Genomic DNA, 21,937 nt, shown 5'->3' on the forward strand with positions numbered 1-21,937 from the left:
CTACCAAGACAAGAAAAATCTTCCGTAGAGAAAATTCATTTTCATCGGTATTTTTACTTATAAGTCACAATTATTAACACGTATTAATGATTAATAATCATATAACTGAAAAATTAGTGACTAATTTTATAAAATTATTTGGAATGTTATCGAAAAAATTATTTTAAAATCCTGGGATGCAACTAATGTGGCTCCAAAGTAAACAGTATGGCTGGGACAGAATTGTTGATTGATGTATTATAAAAGTGCATTTAACCTGAATTTAGTAAACCAAATGAGGAGGGTTTTTAAAAAACATTAAACTGGCAAATTGAACTATTTATTGGTAAAAATGATAAAAAAAGGTATGTGCCAAATGAGATCTCCTCATAGTGATTTGTCTCAGCGTATGGTAATGTTCCTATATAATTATTTCCTCATGTAGTACAACTTGTGTCAACACACACACCACACACACACACACACACACATACAAAAACAAAACATTTTTTATTTTTTTTAAGTATGAAGAATTGTATGAATAATATGGAAAGCATAAAATCACACCTACAATCATCCATAACAAAGTATATATTTTTGGTATCATTAATATATAAAGATAATATGAATTTACTATATGTCAGTAAATATCAAAAACAAATTAGGTAGCAATATAAAGTACTAGAATAAAAGTATCTAAAAATATATATATATATATATATATATATGTGTGTGTGTGTGTGGGGGGGGGGGAATATATGAATGGAATTTTGTAGCATATTAAAAATTCCTGACCAGGATTCAGACCTGGTACTTCCAGATGAAAGGCTAAGACACTAATCACTCCATCACATGAGATCAGCATTTATTTAAAAATTTAGTTTATTTACTTATTTCTATTATTAGAGATTATTTTAACTAAGATATAATAATTTTTTTGTTTATACTGTATTTATTAATTAACTGATATAATGACAGTAGAATTACAACAATGATAAAGTAACAATAATATTTCCAGTAATAACAACAGATTTCATTAAAAATTGAGAATAAAACCTATATCATCTAACTTTTTTCCTAAACATCCAATAATGTAAATCTAATAACTATTATGACTTAAGAAATAATACGTTTTCAAATGAAATGATAAGGAAATTAACAAAAAAATAATAATTCCAAAATATCAACTCAATATTTATAATAATTAAACACTATGAACCAATAAAAATACTACTTACATGTGACATTCATACTTTTGTGATACCAATCCAGACTTTTATAGATATCGCTAAATACATATCCATTATCTGCAAGCAAAAGCATTGGTGACACTCTTGGTGATTTCTTATAGCGCCATCTATCTGGTATCTCTTCTTTGGTAAATACTCGAAAATGTGAATTACTTCTATTTGCTGCCTTCCTAAAATTTTCCAATACCTCATCATGTTTACCTAATAAAAAAATGTTATTATATCCATTAAACCAGTAAAAATATTTTCCAAAAGAAAAAACTGATTGAAAAAGTTAGTTAATAGCAGTAACATTAAATTGTTAGTCTAAAACATATAATAGTTAGCCAAGTTTCCAAAGAATGCCTAAAAATATAAAGTTGACTTTTCCTGCAGTGTAGATAATATTACTATTTCAAGCCTGGAATAATTTATATAGTTTACAAGGTACTTAGAAAAAGTTTGCAAGGACAATTACAAGATTTTAGAGTTTCAAATCCTTAACATTAAAGCTCATTAATCAGTAGGCAACATGCAATTTGATAACACTAGAGAACAAAAAAGAATTGTCTTTATCTCAGAAAGAAAAATATGATTCTGATAGTATTTTTTCTTCTAAATTCAAATATATTGGTTTTTTCCCATCACGCAAGGTTTCTGAGAGACAGTCATTTATAATTTCAAACATTTTAATACTTTCTGCATTCCTAATTACACAATATTCAAACAATTGACTCACCTAGAAAGTAAAAAATGACAATTTTCTGCTACATTTCACCTGTGGAGCACCCGTCTTGATAGTCTAACAATAATTGGCCAACATATTAGGATTCGATTTGCCTTGATACTTCTTTTCCATAACTGATATCTCCTGATGAAAGTGTTCCTCATGCTCATCGCTCACTGAACCAAGATTTTCCAGAAGAAATCTACGTGCAAGTGCAGGAAGTGTAATCTTAAGAACATATTAAACCCAAATTCTTATAAGATTGCTGACAATGTCACAGTAATTTTCCAGCTTTCAATTTTCCAAAAAATTCTGAGTAAAATTTTTTAATGCTTGCCACGCTGCTTTCTCCAGTGGATTCAATAGTTCCTCTAACTTTTCATCATGCATTAGTGATAATATTTGTGAACCCACAAATATTCTTTCTTTAATTTTTACATCACTAATTTTAGGAACCTTGTTTTTAAATACATGAAACCACTGTCTATGGCCTTGACAAAATTCTTCAATAATCTAGTTTGATATGTAACAGAGGTAGACAAACATTTTTAGGATTACAAAATGGGTCATATTTCACATTTTTCTGTTCAGGAATGAGTGATTCATGTTTAGGCAATTCCTTTCTAATGAAATGGTTTACTCTGTCCCTACTATCCCATTCACACAAAATACAACAGTACTTTGTGTAACCAAGCTGCAGACCGAGAATAAGTGCAATTACCTTCAAATCACCACAAATATTTCACTCATACACTGCATTTTCAGCTTTTCCACTACAAATTTAAAGTTCTCCTATGTTTCTTTCATACTAGCAGAGTGAACCACAGGTACTGATGGGAATTTATTGCCATTATGCAGAAGCATAACTTTTAAACTAAATTTAGAGGAATCAATGAATAAGCACCATTCTGTTGGGTTATGTTCATTACAAAGCGTCTCCATAAGAGAAGAAATGTCATTACAAAACACTAAGCCACTTTCTTCAGAAAAATAGTCTTTAAATTCAGCATGATGATTACAATAAGTACATATCTTTGTATTCTTTTAAAGAAAATTCCATCCTTTTAGCCAGGAAGCAAGCATTTCAGACTGTTTTTTGGATAACTTTAAATCTTGTATGAGATTGTTAAAATTTTCTTGAGTCAGTAAATGAGGCTCAGATGAACTGCTTTGTGCAAAAGTTGTATCACCAGAATCTGTTTCTTTTTCTTCCTTACTTCCATCAGACTCTGAGCTCTCTTCATCTAATGTCAGATGTTCTGGAGACTCTGATGTGGGCAATTCTTTGCAGTATGGAATTGGTCTCATTGCAGATTGCAAGTTAGGATACACCACTGTATGTTTTGATTTTGACGTAATCCTTTTAATGTTTGTTAAGCAGAAATAACAGTCAGAAGAGTGATCTTTGGGTTTCCTCCAAATCATAGGAATAGCAAATGGCATGTGGTGTGTGCCATTTTTCCATACAGTGAAAAGCCTAGAACACGATAAACAACAGATATGTGGGGCCCAGGTCCTTGTTTGGTTCCTGAACTTTAGACCCAAAATAAAGTTCATAACACTTTTTTACTAATGGAGTATGGTTTTGCCTTTGTGACTTAAGCGTCACTTCACCAAATACAAAACAAACATTGTTAGGATGGTTTAAACAAACTCTAGAAATTTTGTAACTAATGACTAATTAAAAGAAATAAATTTGTAAATATGTAATGCACAATAATTCAGACACACAAAGCATTCACAATGACATGTTTACTATCTCACAACTGGCATTGTTCTGATGAATGTGTGCTACACTAGATCATGTTTATACATGTCTATATACACATCTGCACAACAGTAGCAATACTACACTTTGATTTGACTTAGCTCATTTGGTTCTATCGTATTTACAATGCTCTAGATGATTTTACTTAACAATGGATGAAAAAATGTTTTTAAATATTTGAAAAATTAAAATAACAAAAAAACTATGGGCGATAGAGAAATTCTGAATACATATTTGAAAACAGGATAAAAAATTACATTAAGTACAAAAATTAGTACTTGTGGAGACAAAAATCATGTTGACCAGTGAAACAGTAGATTACCACTGATAGTACTACTGCTGACAGTAGTAGCTACTACAGTAGACCACGTTGATCAGTGACAATGAGTCATTTTTAACACATGCTGTAGCGTACAATGATGCTTTCTGTTATGTCACTAATGCTATCTTCCTGACAAGAAATACAAACATGAAAACTAAACTGAATGAAGTGAAAATCAGAACAAATTGCAGTCAACAACAACAAAAACAAGGATTAAACTGGTAACAGTAGTCTGGTATTTTATTAATAGTTGGCAAAACAGTAGCATTTTATTAGTAGTTGCTTTAATATGTAACTGATAGGTACAAGGAATCATGCAAAACCTGTTGGAAGATGAATGAGTCAATTCTACAATGATTTTTTCATCCTGTATCTTCTGAAGAATTTGGACAAGTAAGATCCTTCATTCCTTTCTCTTCCTTGCTAATTCCTTGTTCTCATAGTCTTTACTACATCCTTCATTGTAATCTTTGTTTTTATATACAGTTTTACCTAATACCCTACACCATAAAAAGTCTCAATGCCATGATATATGGCCACTCCCAACAATTGTTCTGTTAAGTTCTTTTTACAAGATTCTGACGTACATTTCACCCCTCTCCAATACATGTAAAAGCTCTTCTTTTAGCATTTTATCAGTTCATTCGATTTTCAATATTCTCTTGTAACATCGTACTAAAAATGTTTCATTTCTTCCTTTCTGATTTTCCCATTTTTCCTGTTTTGTTATCATAGAACATATGAACAATGCGAGTACAAACACAGTTTATATGAACTGGGCAGACAAAAAAGAATATTGGGGTTTTAATTTCTAATAATATCTCTTCGATGTTGTGTACAATATTGATTTAGACTAGAATTAAAGAGAAAAAAAACAGTTTTATTTGCACACATGTCATACATTGATTCCCTAGCTTTCAGCTTGACAGCGCCACTAACAAAGATGTTTTAAGGAAACACTTAGATATGTGTTTGCCCACACTTTTTATAGCTGTTACAGACTTTGAAAACTGACTAGACTAAGTATGTGCCAACTTTGGAATTGATATGTTGCAGAATGAAGATGGAAAAGTTCTTGATCATATTGTGTTTAATAATGGAGTCAGCATTTCATGTTAGTGGAAAAGTTAACACATTTAAGATCTGTACCTGGAATCAGAAAATCTCCATGAACTCTTATAATGTGATAACCACTCCTAAAATTAAATGTTTTCTTTGAAGTATCTCAATGCGAAGTTTACATGCTATTTTTTTTTTTCGATGAAGCAATCATAGTAGGAGTTCCTTATTTGGATACGTTACAAGTTCATGACTCTTTCCTCAACTAAAAGGACGGACCAGAGAATTTTATTTGGCAAAAGATGATGTGGAATAACTTTATTTGGGATTGGATTTTCCAACTGCTGTTTTGGTAGGTATGGACCTAAGGACAGAGCTTGTTTGCAGTGGCCTCCAAGTTCACCCGATCTACCCAATATGATTTTTTTCCTTTGGAATTTTATAAAAGATCTTATGTATATGCCTCCACTACCAACTGATCTAACCAATATGAGGCACATGATTGAAGCAACTGTCACTTCTATTACTCTAGACATGCAGATTAAATTATGAGAAGACTCTCTTATTAGTTGGATGTGTGCGATGTGATGAAGTGCTTACATTGAATACTTGTAGGGAAAAAGTGTAATATATAAGTATACATTCTGGTAAGACAGCAAATTATGTGAAGGCACAAAATGTTTTAGAAAAAAAATAATAGTAATAATAACATAGTAACTGAAAAAAATTAATAATATAAATAATTAATTCTGATGCTATGATACATCTTCTAGTATATTTACTAACATTTGTTAATGTACATGCATACCAAATATATATAATAATTTTGTATAATTTCTGGTGTGTTGTTTTGTTTATTAATATGCAGTTAATTCTTCTTATGCTTCCTTTCTATCACATTTTTTCATTATCTTTGCTTCATTAATATTTATTTTTGGAGCAAACTTTCTTCTCCGAGCAGTAAATCTCTGAGTTTCAGAATTTTTTATAATTCATTTCTTATTTCTGCCAAAATATCCTAACAGTATCATCAATGAATCTAAACAGTTTGATATTTTCTCCTTGGAATGTTAACCTGTTCAAATTTTTCCTTAATGCTCATTAATGGCTTTTTCTATACACACTGAGAAACAGAAGGGGGTTATTGTTTACAATGAAAAGGCCATGTCTCTGACTTAATTTTTTTCTTTGAATTAAAGCCTGTCTTTCTTCAAATTCTACTATTATAATGGTATCTTAGTTCTCATTTAGATTGTAAAAAAATCTTTCTATCTCTACCTTCAATCCTACTTTTTTTTTAATTTTACAATTTCATTCAATTCTAAATGATTAAATACCTCTTCAATTAAGGTGATTACATACATCTATAAAAGGCACGCAGGTATTTATTTTATTTATCTATTTTTTTAATCCTTCCTAGTACAACTATTCAATTTAAGGTAAGTGGTTTTTCTTGTACCCATGCTCTTTCTGAAACAGAACTGCTTTTGTTATAACTTTCACCTCACAGTTTATTTATCAGTAAATAACGGTTTGAATATTTTTTATTTATGACTTATTAAGACTGCTAGTGTAGGCGTTATCATATTTATGTGTCCAGTTTTTTCTAAACAGTTTTTTTTCTAAATGGAAACAATTACACTTTTGTAAAATCTATTGAGACAATTCATTTCATAAATACTGTAAGTTAATTAGTAAACTATATTCAATCCTGCTTTTCTTAAAACATACAATAATTCTAATGATTACACCTAATACCAATGTAATATATATTTATGTGGCATTAAGAATGTTTATCTTATCACTTAAATGGAAATCAGATGCAACACTACAAACAATTTTATGTTACAAATTTCCATCAGCCACCATACTGTCAACTATTTCAACAAACTATTTACTTAGTTCTTTTGTGTCACTGACACTCAAGAGACAGTATCAATTATAATCTGTATCACTTACGTTGCAGATGTTTCTTCAAAATCTTATATATCATAGCCTTAGAATATTAATTTCAAGTATGGGTCATCTGATCATATTTTTGTTTCATGTAAGAATATCTGTCACAAGAGTTCAATCGTTTCCCTCTAACTATAGATAAACTCTGACCCTGCAGCCTATGTAATCGATTCAGATTCAAAAACACAATTTTTAACCAGCAGTTGATGTTCAAGGTAGCAGTTTGTGGTAATCGTTTTTTAATTTTCTCTGAACGGTGATGCTCAATCACAATTCATATAATCACATGTAACACAATGAGTACACAGCATACATATCTGTGACAACCAGTCAAAAATATTTATAAATTTACGAATTCATTTGGCATCCAGTGAATGTTGCAGGAACTAACTTATGTGATAATATATTTAAAAATATTATATTTAATATATAAGTGCTAATATATTTTTAAAAAAGACATTAAGATATAAAAAAATATTTTAATATAACATATTAAAAAGAAAAAAGAAACTGCTGAAACTTGTACATGTTCTGCATTTAGCAAGAGAATACAGTAAGATCTTATTTTCTTAAAATAAAACATTACTTTATTTTATCAATACCTGAAGTACAATAATGAACTACTCTAATGAATATTGACTGGATATGAAATTTTATTAATATGAAATAGTAAAGAAATTAACAATATGAACTATTTTTTAAAGTTGCTGTTAATATTTATAGAAGAATTAAAACAATCAATAATGAGGATGCTTTAGGATAAAAAAGCAGCTTTTAAGTCCCAAGTTCTATTCAGTTACTCTATTGGGTAGTTCATTTATTAATGCTAATACCAGTAATCTATAAAATATAGAGGATACTAAGTTTAAATTGTTTAAAAAATACTTGTGTAATGATTAATTCTCTACACTTAGAAACATAAAATAAATAATAAGCTCTTATTATTTTTCCAGCAATGATGATTTCTGCAAAAATAATAAGAGCTCAAAATTTACACTCAAAGATTATTTAAAAAAATATAATTTTAAAGCTAAAATGCATTTTGTTTATTAAATGATCATTCATAAATACAGAGGAATTAAGAATTAATATAAATATAACAAACCTTATAAAATAAATAAATGTGAAAGAATGCTTATTTAAAAAACAAATGAATAAAATAACAAAAACTTAACATGGAATATGGAGTATTTCTTTTTAATGTTTGTAAAACACCAAAAAATTATTCTATATCAAACATTCAAGTCGAATATGAAAATAAAACAATAAAAACTACTTAAACTAACCATTCAACTGCTCATTACACAATTTTATGCCCCTTTATTAGGTATGATGAAAACTTTCTGAGATAGACATAATAAAAGAGAACCTTCCACCAAAACACTGTTCCCAGTTTTTCCACTTTTGCAATGCTCTGAGGAAGTTCTGTATTGGAGTATGTCAAGCACTTTTTGTAATTCGCACCGAATCTTCTTTACAATGTCAAAATCACTAGTCTTCAACTTAAATTTCATTATAGAAAAAGAAGTTAGTCATGGTGAAAAGATCCAATGATCATGCTATTGCATCCAAAAAACTTGCGTGTTTTGTAAGATGCATGGTTGGGAAGATTGTTATGATGGTCACTTAATTGCCTGTACATTATGGTTTAGGTTGTGTATACTGAATATTCTTCCAAAGAAGTCATACAGTAGCACTAGTAATCACCAGTTTGATTACTAGGTGACAAATTAACCCTGTTAGAAAAACACTCATTTATTTCTCTAACATTCAAGGTGTACTACTCTGAAGTTGGTTATCTCAACTTTGCCGAATGAAATCCTGACAAAAGCTTCTTATGCTCACACACCAGTCACAAGTTTGGCACTGAGTCTGAGCATGTTTAGAGCAGATGTGAGGATTGCCTGTACTATTTCAAATAATAGAAATTTAGAAATTTCCTTTACAGTAACCCAATAGTTCTGAGCCACTAACTACCTAATTTTGTTTGCATTTACAGGTGCTGTGTTTGTAGAGATCACCCTGATCTGCATTAGTGGCATACTCTTCTTGAAGCATGGGTACCACTCAAAGCTCCTCGCGCAGTTTTTTGCTTCATTGTCTTAAGCCTTTCAGTAAATTTCAAAAGATCTTTTTAGCAGATTTTCCAAAGTTTGAAGCAAAATTTAAGGGAAGTCTGGTTTACCTAGCGATTGAAGGTGAGATTGGTGGTTTATCAATGCACTTAAACAAGGATTCAACTGTGTTCGGTGCAGCACACTTATAAAGTACACTGCTCTTCGCAACAACACTATGTATATTATTTACAGACCTATTTTCAGACTTTCCTGATCAGTTGTTGTAGAGAACTTAATTCAGTAGAGTGATAGTATAAACATGCCATCATTACAGAAATATACACAAAACAATATTGAACAAAATTTGTATGACGTAATGTTTTTATCATAGTTGGTAAACTAAAATCGATACAAAAAATTATTATTAAATAATGAAAGAGGAACAATATTTTTTTAGAATCACTTATATTATAAAAATTCATGTATTATAGAAACATCTTTTAGAAACCTTTTCGCATTCTAAGCTAATATTTAAACAATCTTTTTTCTGGGAAACGTTTTCTTTCATTTATTTAATTTACTATTTTAAACAATCCTTTATATAAATTATCAATATTTTTATTCAGGATTCTGTTACTTCAAATTTTTAAATGAACTATATTTACTGTAAAATTTATTGAAAGAAGATACAAACAGAAAACCAAACCAATACAAAAAAGGGCTCTTATCTTCCAACCAGTTCGCACCAGCTTTTTTTCCAGTAAATTTCCTTTCTTCTGGTAATCAAAAAAATCTGTTCAGCTGAAATGCATTTGACCCTTTGAAAGTTAATAACAGGCAAACACAAAATACTTTCTTTTTTCTGTTTAGCCTCTGTAACCACCTTAAGGTATTACTTCAGAGGATGAATGAGGATGATATGTATGAATGTAAATGAAGTGTAGTCTTGTATAGTCTTAGGTTGACCATTCCTGAGATGTGTGGTTAACTGAAACCCAACCACCAAAGAATACCGGTATCCATGATCTAATATTCAAATCCGTATAAAAGTAAGTGCCTTTACTAGGATTTGAACCTTAGAACTCTCGACTTCGAATCAGCTGATTTGCGATGACAAGTTAACCATTACACTAGACCAGCCCAGTGGGCTAAACACAAAATATTGAATCTATTTAAGTGTGATGGAAACAGTATTTTTAATCAGTTACCAAATAAGCTGCATAATGAAATTTTATAAGAAACTAAGAATAAATTGTGGTATACAATAATAATTAAAATATAAAATTTAGAAATGTCTAATTTACCTGGTTTTGGATAAATCTGAAGAGTGGGAGATGATCCATAATAATCATAAGTATTATTACTCAAAATTTGATTTAAATCAATAATATTTGAATAATCAATAACACTCATACCATGATCACTAAGCATAACTAAATTATAATTAGTTATTTTATTTTCATTTAATTTGTCAATTAGATATTTTGTAGTATTATCGATAATTGTTAACTGTGCGTTAACCTGTTCTGAATCAGGGCCAAATACATGGCCATGAGTATCTGGTTCTTCAAAATATAACATTATAAGATTTGCTGGAGTTTTAGGATCTGTGATCCACTTTAAAGCCATATCAACACGTTCTTTGAAAGCCAGACTAAAATTAAATCTCTGTTTAAATGATGCCGAAAATCCTTGATAAGTATACTCAAGTCCTGTCCACATTAACACACCACTATGTCGCCCATCACCAGCTTTTTCATTAAGTGCCTGTAAAAATAAAAACACGAATAAATATGTAAAAATTTGTAACATTATTTTTCACTGGATACATTTTTTGTTTTCTTAATTTTATTAGAATTCCTTTGGCAAATGATCATATTCTGGTTACCACCACAATAATAAAAACAGAAATCTGATAAGTAAAGAATAATACCATAAAATACACACATTACCATTTCAAAAATGATTGTGATACATGTAATGCATCTGAGATATAAGTGACACAAGAGTTGTTTTATCTGGAAATAATGATATTCATTATGGTAGGACCTGTGGTAAACAGTGTAAAGATGTCATTTACAGTGCTAAATATCAACTGCATTTAGACAGGCTTTTTTATTTTGTAGAGGTGGGGAATCCATTTTATAGATCCCAAAGCAGTGTCGAGGTTGCTAACAGGTCCCGCTAGGTTTTAAGAAGGGCATATGTATACTTGTGCACTACCTCACTTGTGCAAACCTCCACTCCTGGCATAGCTAATAAGCATTCTATCAGGTAGGGGGAGATCGCCCATACACACATTCGTTCACGACATTTATACATAGCATTCAGCAATAAAGGTTCATTATATAACTTCAAACAATATACAATATATATATTGGTATAGTAAAGCAATAATACAATGTAAAAAAACTAATAATACTATTAAACAATGGCTGTTATTACCCCAAAAGGTATACTGCAATATATACATAATTATACAATCACCCCTGCATAATATACAATATATGCATTATAAACATGCTACAATGTAAGCGATTATATAATACAGTCACTCACTTAGTACACCAATCTTATACTAGATTCATGCATAATATGCAGTAATGGAAATACATATTAAAACCTCTTACAATATACAAAATACATATTGGTGCAGTAAAAATAATATAATGTAATAAAATAATAATAAATCATAATATAATTAAACAATGCTTTATGTTACCCTAACAGGAAGACTGCAATGAATATATAATCAATAAAATATTTACAATTTTCAATATTACAATGCAAGATTTTTTCTTCTTTTTTTTTAAATCGCTATAATAATAGTAATAATTATATTTAATACTCCCCCAGATAAGGAGGCTACAATGTAAATGATCATACAATATGACAATACAATCACCCTTATGATACACACCAATCGTACACTACATTCATACATAATATGCAGCTTTTAGAAATCCTTATATATCTGCAAACAATATACATTATACAATTTTGGTATAGGAAAATAATACAATAAATAAATAATGCAAAAATTAATAGTACCAGAAATAAGTGATACAAAAATACAATAACACAACATAATAATACAATAATGTAACATAATACCAAAGGGTTGGATAGATGCTAACATCATCGAGTACAAAGTGAGCAACAGATGTAAGGGAAATACAACATACAGGTGCCTATAGTACTACCTATTATCCATGTAGCCAAATGTTATACACACACCCATTAAGGTACTTAAGAGAAGAGGCCAGGGTGCAAAAAACGGATACTCTTCCGTTCACACCAATTACTGCTAAAATTAGGAGATCATTGCTTCAGCACACATCTGTGCCACAGGCACATCATTCATCCCTAATGGACCTATCAGTCCTTCCCAATAGGCCGCCATATGACACGTAGGTGAAGTTCTCACAGTTTCATCACACCCAGACAATTTCCGCAGGTTTGGAGGACCCCCTAAGCACTCGGCCTAGTGCCTGTCAGCCCAAATGCCCTCTGGAGACTATCACAGGTCTCCTCCCAGGCTTTTAGGTCATGCATGATTGTTTTGACGTACTCTGCAATCGTCACCTAGTTCCTCTCTGAGTGCAACAGTACATCCTGTACCTTTTCTGGTGCAAACGTGTCCTCCTTGTGTAAAACGTCTAGTGGCTTTCTACCCTCATCATCATATCTGGTACACCAGGGAAATATGTGATGAGTGGTTTTTTCTTCACTGCACATTGGGCACAAATTGGAATGATCCAGACCAAACCTATGCTAGTAGGACCTCAACCCACCATGTCCCATCAGAAACTGCATGAGGTAGTAACCCAGCAAGCTATGGTATCTGTTGCTCCAGTGCTTTATGTCTCCAAGCATCCAGTACGTCCATTGACCCTTCTCACCACAGTCCCATCTCTGCTGCCATATGTTTTCCATCTCAGTCAATACTTCAGCAACACCTTTGCTGTTTTCTCTCTCCGAAGGGGGGGAGAGTCCTTGCTTCCCATTTCCTCCTTCGTTGTTCCACAACTAGATCTATGGGAAGGAGTCCTGCAATGATCTCTGCCGCCATACCAGTATGGCGACAGTACTGTATGCAGATATGATACAGAAACAGCAATTTCCGTGATTGGGCTCCAGCATCCCCCTGTATTTAGCATACACCATGGCTCCACTACATGTATGAGTGTAAATGAAGTGTAGTCTTGTACAGTCTCAGTTCGACCATTCCTGAGGTGTGTGGTCAATTGAAACCCAACCACAAAAGACCACCGGTATCGACTATCTAGTATTCAAATTCGTGTAAAAATAACTGACTTTATTAGGACTTGCACGCTGGAACTCTCAACTTCCAAATCAGCTGATTTGGGAAGGCGCGTTCACCACTAGAGCAACCTGGTGGGTTAAAGTTTAGTCCGACTCCTCGCATCCATACTCTGATGTTGTCATAGGTGTCGTGTATTTTGCCCACAGCCTCTCTCTTGTTGTTAGCTTTGACCACCAGCGCTAGGTCATCCGCATACCCCACTAGGGTTACTCCCGGAGGCAGCGGAAGTTGGAGCACATCGTCATAGGAGAGGTTTCAGAGGGTCGGTCCAAGGACTAACTCCTGTGGTACTACCCTGTCCATTGCTCGTTCTAGTTGTTTACCTCAACTTTACATATAAGTTTGCATCCTGTCAGGTAAGATGTAATAGTATTGACAAGATATCCAGGGATCCTATGAGAGTTAAGTGAGTGCCCAATAGCTGTGTGTTATGCTATTGAAGGCATTCCTAACGTCTAAAGTGATTAGCATGCACATTCTACCGGTGGAGTGACCACTGTTTTTCTGTATAATATTACGACCTTCTTGTGGATATTAGCAACCGCATCATGAGCGGACCTGCCCTTGCAGAAACCATACTGTCTTGTAGAGAGTCCACTCGTCTCTTCTGCTGATTATTGAGTCTGTGCTGTAATACTCGCTCCAGTATTTTTGTGGTTGCATCTATCATAGGAAGTAGTCTATATGAAGTGGGGAGTCCCGGGTCCTTCCCTATCTTGTGCACAAGCACCAGCCTCTGCCTCTCCACCTCTCCGGGAATATCTCTTCTTTAAGGCATGCATTCAGAACATCCAAGAAAGCATCTGGTGCGGCCCAGGTCACCGCCTTAACCACCATATTAAGTAGTAGATCTGGCCTGGATGACTTAGCAGCCAGCTCCCCTTCAATGAATAGCAGCGGAGGTCCCTTGTTGCCTCATTCACCCACTGCAACAACTTCTCCACAAGAAAACAGACCCTCAATAATGCGGTTGATCTCCTATTCATCTCTTGTAATTGGTTCTCTTGGTCTCAGAACCCTTTTTACCAGCAATTTGTAGAGACTCCCCCAAGGGTCTGAGTCCATCTCTGCAAGGAGATGATGCCAACAAAATTTCTTTGATTCTTTGATCATGACACCAAGTTGCCTCCTACTCTCTTTGAATTGGGTCATGCATATTGCTCTAAGTGAATCAAGGAGAGCGCATGTAGTCAGCCTTCTATATCTGAGGCATTCTTTTCTTTTTTCGCAGATTTCTTGCGTCCACCAGTACACAGGAGGATGTCCTTTGCCTGAATATCTTTTTGGTGGCACTTGATCGCATGCCTCAGTCAGTGTATTAACCAAATATGCAGCTTTTTCTTCAGTTGTGATGGATCCCATAATTCCCTGCAGGTCAATTTTCCTAGTAAAAACCTTCGATTCAGTCCTGGTGCTCCAACCAGCTACTGTTGTTCCTTTGTTTCCCTGGTTGTTGCCGTTAGTGACCGTCATTATTATGGGCTGGTAGTCACTGGCTGTAAACCCCTCCCATATTTGCTAGCCGTGTACCCCTGCAGCCAGTTCTGGTGTGGCAAATGTGAGGTCAACAATGAAGCCTGTCACCTCTCTTCTGTGGGTGTATATATCACCAGTGGTGAGGCATACAAGTCTAATGCCGCGGTAGTTTCATTCATGATCCTATCTCTTGCTGAACCCCAAGCATTAAAGTCTCCAGCCAACATAGCCGACTGCGTGCTTGCAGGTCTCTCGAGATGACTGCCAAGACTTCTGTGTAACTGTCACAGGACACATTGGGCGAGATGTAGCATGTGTAGAAGTACAACCGCCTAATTTTGGTCCAGACAAAACCATCTCCTTGATTGACCTCTTTAATAGGTGTTTGGCTGCGCATCCATATGACCGCAGACCCATCTATAGACAATATCCAGCCGGATCTGGGGATAAGTCAATTAAACAGAAATAACAATCAGTTAAGAGATATTTTGGTTCACGCCAAACCATAATGGCTACTCCAAGCCACAAGGACATTTGGTGTCCCTAATGTATCTGAAATTTCTAAGAAATCTAAGCACACTTTACTTGACCTTCATTCCCATCTACGCTTAGACCTCTACCTCAAAAATGAATCCATTCCGATTCCCAAGGTTCCTGAAAACTTGTTTCACGAAAACAGAGATGAAGAAGCATATAACATGGAAGAAGTCAATTGTGATTCAGACTCTGAATTACTATCCAGTGAGCGATGTCTTACATGACAAGAATAAAACCAGCTTTATTTATTACCAGAGCTTTTATGTACTTAGAAGAAAGACAGAAATTGGACAATGAGATTGAATTTCACAGTACTATTTAATGTATTACTGGAGAAAGTAATAAGAGATTATAAATATAAGATAAAAGAGATAAAGGACCCTCAGGTTAAAGAGAACACATCAAATCTGAATTTAAAATGGAATGAAAAAAGAAAGAAAGCACATGCACATAGAATGAGAAAATATTGGAAAGAAAGGAAAAAAGTAATAACACCAGAAAAAGAAATCATAATTGCAAGCTTATGTGTAAAATGCTATGAGATTAAAATGAATAAAAAAAAATCAGTTTTATAAAACACACCATAAAGTAAAAAAAAAAATACTCAATTCTATAAATTACAACAACATATTAAGTTAGTTTCACATTTATAATAATTTTTTAATGTTTACTTTTGGGTTTTTCTTTAACAATAATTAGTATAATAATTTCAAGAAGCAACTGTAGACAAAAAAAAGTTCATTTATCAAGATTTACGATCCTAAAACATTTTTGAAATAAAAGAATGCATAAAAATAAGATACAGAACCATAAGTAATTTTATTTCAGAGTGATAAAGTGTGATAAACCAGCATGGTAAATGCGGTAATATTTTTTTAAATATTAAGAACCTAATGACTCACTAAAAATAGAAACTGTACTTTCAGGTTCTTCATTGCAATAATTATGCAACTTCTTCATTAGAGGAGTTTTCATTCACTAATTATATTAGTGAAGAGATATTATTGGAGTTATTTGCTAATGATGTAGTTAATATCCAACCTCAAAGCATCACTCTTAACTCAAATGATGAAGGATCTGTATAATCAGCACTGAAAAGATCATCTCAAATATTTTAAGTGAGATACTACAAATTGTTTAATATTAAATAAAAAAAAAATAATTTCAATTAATATTAATGAACATTCTACTTTTAAAATTAATTCAGCTGAATTAAAAAAACAATACAACTAAAATGTTGTAAAACTGTATGGCTACATTTTATTTCAGTGACATAACAAATAATTAAATAAATTACTTCCTGGGTTAAACTTCCTGAAGTATTTATTATATTTCAATGGTACTTAAAAAAGAGAGAAAGAGAAAATTCTGTCGTACCTCCTACCTCATCTAATTAATTAATTTATTCAATATGACATTTGAATAAATTGTAATGAATTTTATTACATTTAACAAAACACTTAAAATAACAATAACGTTTATATAACAAGAAAATGAAAACAAAATATGTTATTTGATTTTCACAAATTTATTTACAAAAAAAATTATTTAAAGAATAAAACATCTGTTTCGGTAAGCAGTACCTTCCTCAGATGTTTTGTACAGAATACTGTAATTTACACATCAAGAACAATACAACATAATGCTTCAAGAAATTATGGCTATTATTATATAAATAATGAACATCACAGTTGTCTTCTGCATCTGCAGATGACAACTGTGATAAATACAGAATTTCTTGAAAATACTGTATTAAAAATATTGCAGTACATACTTGTTATTATATTATATTAATAATTTCTTGGTATTAAATGGGAGATAATATTTATAATATTGAAATAAATGTCACAAACACTTTTTTTTTTACAATGAACAAAAAAAAATCATTACATAATTTAAATACATCACTGTAGTAAGAGTTTTCAAAAAATAATGATATAGAAGCTAGAACATTTTCATGATTTTACTACAATAAAATTCAAGATTTAATTTAGAAATTACGTAATAATTTGAAGTTATGTAGAACTTCTTAAGTTTGGTAAAAACGAACAATTCATTTAAAAACAGCAATAGAAATACGCTTATAATGAAATGTTCTTAGTCGATTACTGATACATTTTCAGGATGTGAAAAGTTGTTATTCAAAACCACACAATGATTATTGACAAAAAATTATTATTAACTAGTAGCTGTAGATAACTCAGTTACAAAAAATGAGATAATAAAAATAAATTACTACTTCAATAGTAATAATCATTGGTAAAAAGTATCGGCAAAAAATCAAACGTTACAAAAAATTATAAATATAATTCATTATAATTTAACTGCTTTACATCACAGAGTTGATCTAAATTTTAACCTTTTAAAGTAGATAATAAGTTTTGACTACTGACCATCTCTAATTTAAACTGTTTGTAATGAATTGACAACTCTTAATTATGTTATATGATGCGAAACTGAAAATTAATTAGATTAAAAAAGATGTTGTACACAGATATATATTTAAATATATAAATATTAGTTTCCCAGAATAAGGTATCTTCTGAATTATTTTGTTTCTTCTCGTAAGTCAATTTTTTATGAAAGACCTTATATCACCTTATTAGTGAGGCGAACAGAAGTGTGAAAGCTTAATCGTATTTGGTTTGACCAAACAAACATTTTAGCGAGGGAAAATTTTAATTAACTCGATATACAATACTATTTGAATGCACTTTAAAACGACTTCATTGCGTTAACTTGGGCGCTAAATACCAGGAAAGTAATTACCACAAGGCGAAATAAAATTTGATTACTCTGAAACAATTAATTCTAGTGATCCAAATAAAGGAAGGTACAAAAACACAATCGCTGTCATCTTTATTTCTTATTTATTACGAAGTCAACCAAGGAAGGGGGAATTATCGAAAGATTTGACTCCCAAGACGTCGTCACAACGAACTGTACGGGGTGATGAAACTAGCAAGGATTTATCCGTTAGGCCGACAATGATAAACTACGGATACGCCACGGTTAACAGGCATTAATTTATTATTGGATTATTAAAGATTTTGGCACATCATTTAATCTCTCAGCAAACGACACTCGACTTTTTTTTAAGTGAAATGTAGATTTGTACAAATGTTGATGTAATGCCTGATTTTTAAAATATTATTATTTTTCTGCCCCGGTAGTAAAATAAGAAAACGCGGAGAAAGAAACCTCTTTTTTGCGAGTTCTTTATTGTAAAGGTCTAGTTTGTTTCGGTAAAAGATCAGTGGGATTATTTTATTTATTTAGCTAACATTTATTCAGTCACAATGGTAACTCGTACATGTTTTGCAAGATTTGTTTTCTGATTTAATGACTAAACGGCTGCAATAATTGCTTATGCTTACTCGGTCAAATAAAATTTATATTAAAAATCCTGATTCTACTATTTTACAAAATAATTTTAAAGATTCTATAATTCAGGCTACATAAAGTGTTATTTTTTAAAGAATAAAAAATATAATTCAAATAAGTAATGTCCGTCGGCAATAAGAGACAAACAACTGTATACTAAGGAATGTAGATTTAAAACGATATGATTAGAAAGAAAAGCTTAGATAAATTACAAAATGATCCCTTTTGAAAATAATTTAAAAGAATAATATTAACTTGTCACTTAAAAATTATTATAAGAAATTTACAACAGTTTTAAAACAATGCGCTCAAATAATTGTAAAAAGGTTGTCTAACGTAAAAAATAAAAAAGAATTTCAAACAAATGTTAATATTGTAATTCAACCTACTAATATTGATAATATTCGACAACTAATTAAGTAATAATGTTCTAATTGAACTGTCTACGTGTAGTAGTTTAGCTTCTTCATGAGCGTTTATCAATAAAGCAGTTTTACATCGATATTAAATAATCAATTGATACCGTATTTTATTATTAATATCTTTTATGAATAAAGTAAATGCGCAAAAAATTTATAAAGATATCATTAATAATACACAAAAATGGAAAATTATTGATTGTGACAGAACATGAGGACATAAAAATTATGTTCTTTTAACCCAAACAATCCATAATTAATGAGTTAACAAAATTGTTTGATCAAAACTTTGATTCTCTAACGATGATTTTAATTGATTTTCCTACATACTTAACCTTATACGTAGAAGAAAAATGATTAACTATTACTTGTTCATTTCTCTTTTGTTTCGTTTACAGTGTTGACTTTCATTTTATTTATTAAAAAAGGATATTCGAATATGTCAAAAAAAAAGTTTAATACTACATTTACTTGTGTAATTAAACACTTTTTTAATCAAAACAATCAAGCGAATTATCCGGGGAATTAAATTTACTGATTTTACGCAAGTTCTAATAGAAAATTAACAACGAAGTTATTACGTGAAACAAAAATGTATTTTCAAAAACATGAGTACTCAGCAGCATTTTGATGTAACTAATATTAATTAAAAAAAAAAAAAATTCTAAATTTAGAAATACTATTATTTTAAATAATTTTAAATCTTTTCACAGAAATCCCGCAAATGAATGGGAAATTCATATTATTTGATTTCCTTGGACAAATTTTTTTACAATATAAAGAAATCTTATTATTATGTAATCTTAAAAATAACGTCGTTATTGTTACCGGAAGATTCGGTCTTTATGAATCCATCTCAGACTGGTTTTCCATCCCACACATATCATCCCTCGGTTTTGTTCAACGTGTTATAACCCGCACGCTTTTATCCTCCTTTATTTATCATTGTTTCAGGTATATCGAAAAAATAGATGACCGAATACTAATGCAAGTTTTTTGTTTATTACATAAGATTTACTCGAATCTGAATTAACTATCGATAATTTTAGAAGAAAAGAGATGAAAAAGAAGAGATTTTCCTTAGCGAAGATTATTTTGTTTCGTTCTTCTAACCCACTCTTTTATTTAATTAAATGGATACTAAAGACGTTTTAAAGATCTGATTATTTCTAAAGCTCAGAACAGAAACATTTAACGAGTGTCGTCGCAACAAACGGATTTTTACCATCTTTCGGTTCCCGCAAAGCTCGTTTTCGAGATTCAAGAGTTCCAAATACAAGATGTAAAATATGAAACCGTTCTTCGAAATAAAATGTTTTCTTTTCTATTATCTTCCATTTCATCTTCACTGCATCGTGCGTAAATTTGTTAAGTTATAAAAGAGCCGGGCTCCGTGGCGCAAATGGTAGCGTGAATTTCGACCTTACAGTGTAAAATATTCAGTTTCTATTATTAGATTATTTGGTGACTAATCAAAATTGAAAAAGAAACAATCATATAGGAAAAAGAAAGATAACATGAAGAAATATATCTCAAAAAAAAGTGACAAGAAGATGAATATGAAGGGGAAGAAAATTTTAAGAATAGGGAAAGAATAAAAAAATTAAGAGATGATAAATAAAAAGAGGAAGAAAACGTTAAGACAAAGGAAAGAATAAAAAGATTAAGAGAGGATGATGAATTTCAAGAGAGAGAAAATTTGAAAACTAGAGAACGTGTACACAAATTAAGATCAGAAGAATTATATCAAACCAAAGAACGATTAAATGATTGGCAACAAAAAACAAATAAACGAAATGATAATCAACTCCGTCTTATGGAGATTATTGCCCAACAATATTAGAGAAGTAAAGAATTTTTTGCAATTTATTAAAGATCGGGCATGTATGCCTCAGTGTACATGTTGTTCTTGTGAGGGTCTACTATTCAGTCGCCTGTAATTAACGTTAATGTAAATAAAATTAAATAGAAATTCCAGAATAAATTAAAAAAATTAAACAGAAATTAAACTAGAAAATCTAAAAATAATATGATTCTAACTTATAATTTTCAATTAATATTAAATAATCACATGTTTCACCACGTCTAATACAATTACACATATGTAATAATGTCTATTAAATTATTATATTATTATTATTATGCTTTTACGGCCAACATGGAACCACTTAAGTCAATTTTAGTTGGATCTTTTCTGAGAAAAGCGTGTTATTTTACTCTTCCGAGCTGCCCAGTATTTCTTCATCCGTTCAGATCTTGCTTTCTTTTCTTCATCCGTAAACACCCTCTTCGTTGTATTTTGTCGTTTGTCTGTCTTTTGTTTAAATCTAATGCTTTTGTCTTTTAGCTTTGTAATTTTTCCAGTTTTATTCTGTAGGTCAATCAGGGAAATTCCCAATTCTTTCATATCTTCTCTAATTTCTTTGATCCATCCTACTTCTAGCTTTTGGAACCAAAGCTTTTCAATGATATTTCTTGACAGTCTTGTTTCCGGTGTCCTTATGAGATGACCAAAGAAAGAGATTCTTTTTTTCCGCATATTATCAGTAACAGGCTCTATTTCTCGATACACCACCTCATTTGGCACAATCCACCATTGGCCTTCTTTTTGGTGTTTTTTATTGATACACGTTCTGACAATTCTCCTCTCTATTTTCAGAATTTTTTCAATTCGGTTTTTCTGAGTGATTTTGAAAA

The 21,937-nt window shown here is 31.4% G+C and overlaps 1 protein-coding gene across 1 annotated transcript in view; it reads right to left on the minus strand.

Annotated features, from left to right (window-relative positions):
• The window catches only part of LOC142322032 (ectonucleotide pyrophosphatase/phosphodiesterase family member 5-like), a 117,683-nt gene that overhangs the window by 54,838 nt on the left and 40,908 nt on the right, over positions 1-21,937 (minus strand). The window contains exons 2-3 of the mRNA XM_075360633.1: positions 10,402-10,864; positions 1,218-1,430 (exon numbers count right to left, since the gene is read on the minus strand). Coding sequence (XP_075216748.1) covers positions 1,218-1,430; positions 10,402-10,864 — 676 coding nt within the window. The remainder of the gene's footprint in view (positions 1-1,217; positions 1,431-10,401; positions 10,865-21,937) is intronic.

This window comes from Lycorma delicatula, chromosome 3, assembly GCF_047948215.1.
Source record: "Lycorma delicatula isolate Av1 chromosome 3, ASM4794821v1, whole genome shotgun sequence".
In the NCBI taxonomy this organism is placed as follows: domain Eukaryota; kingdom Metazoa; phylum Arthropoda; class Insecta; order Hemiptera; family Fulgoridae; genus Lycorma; species Lycorma delicatula.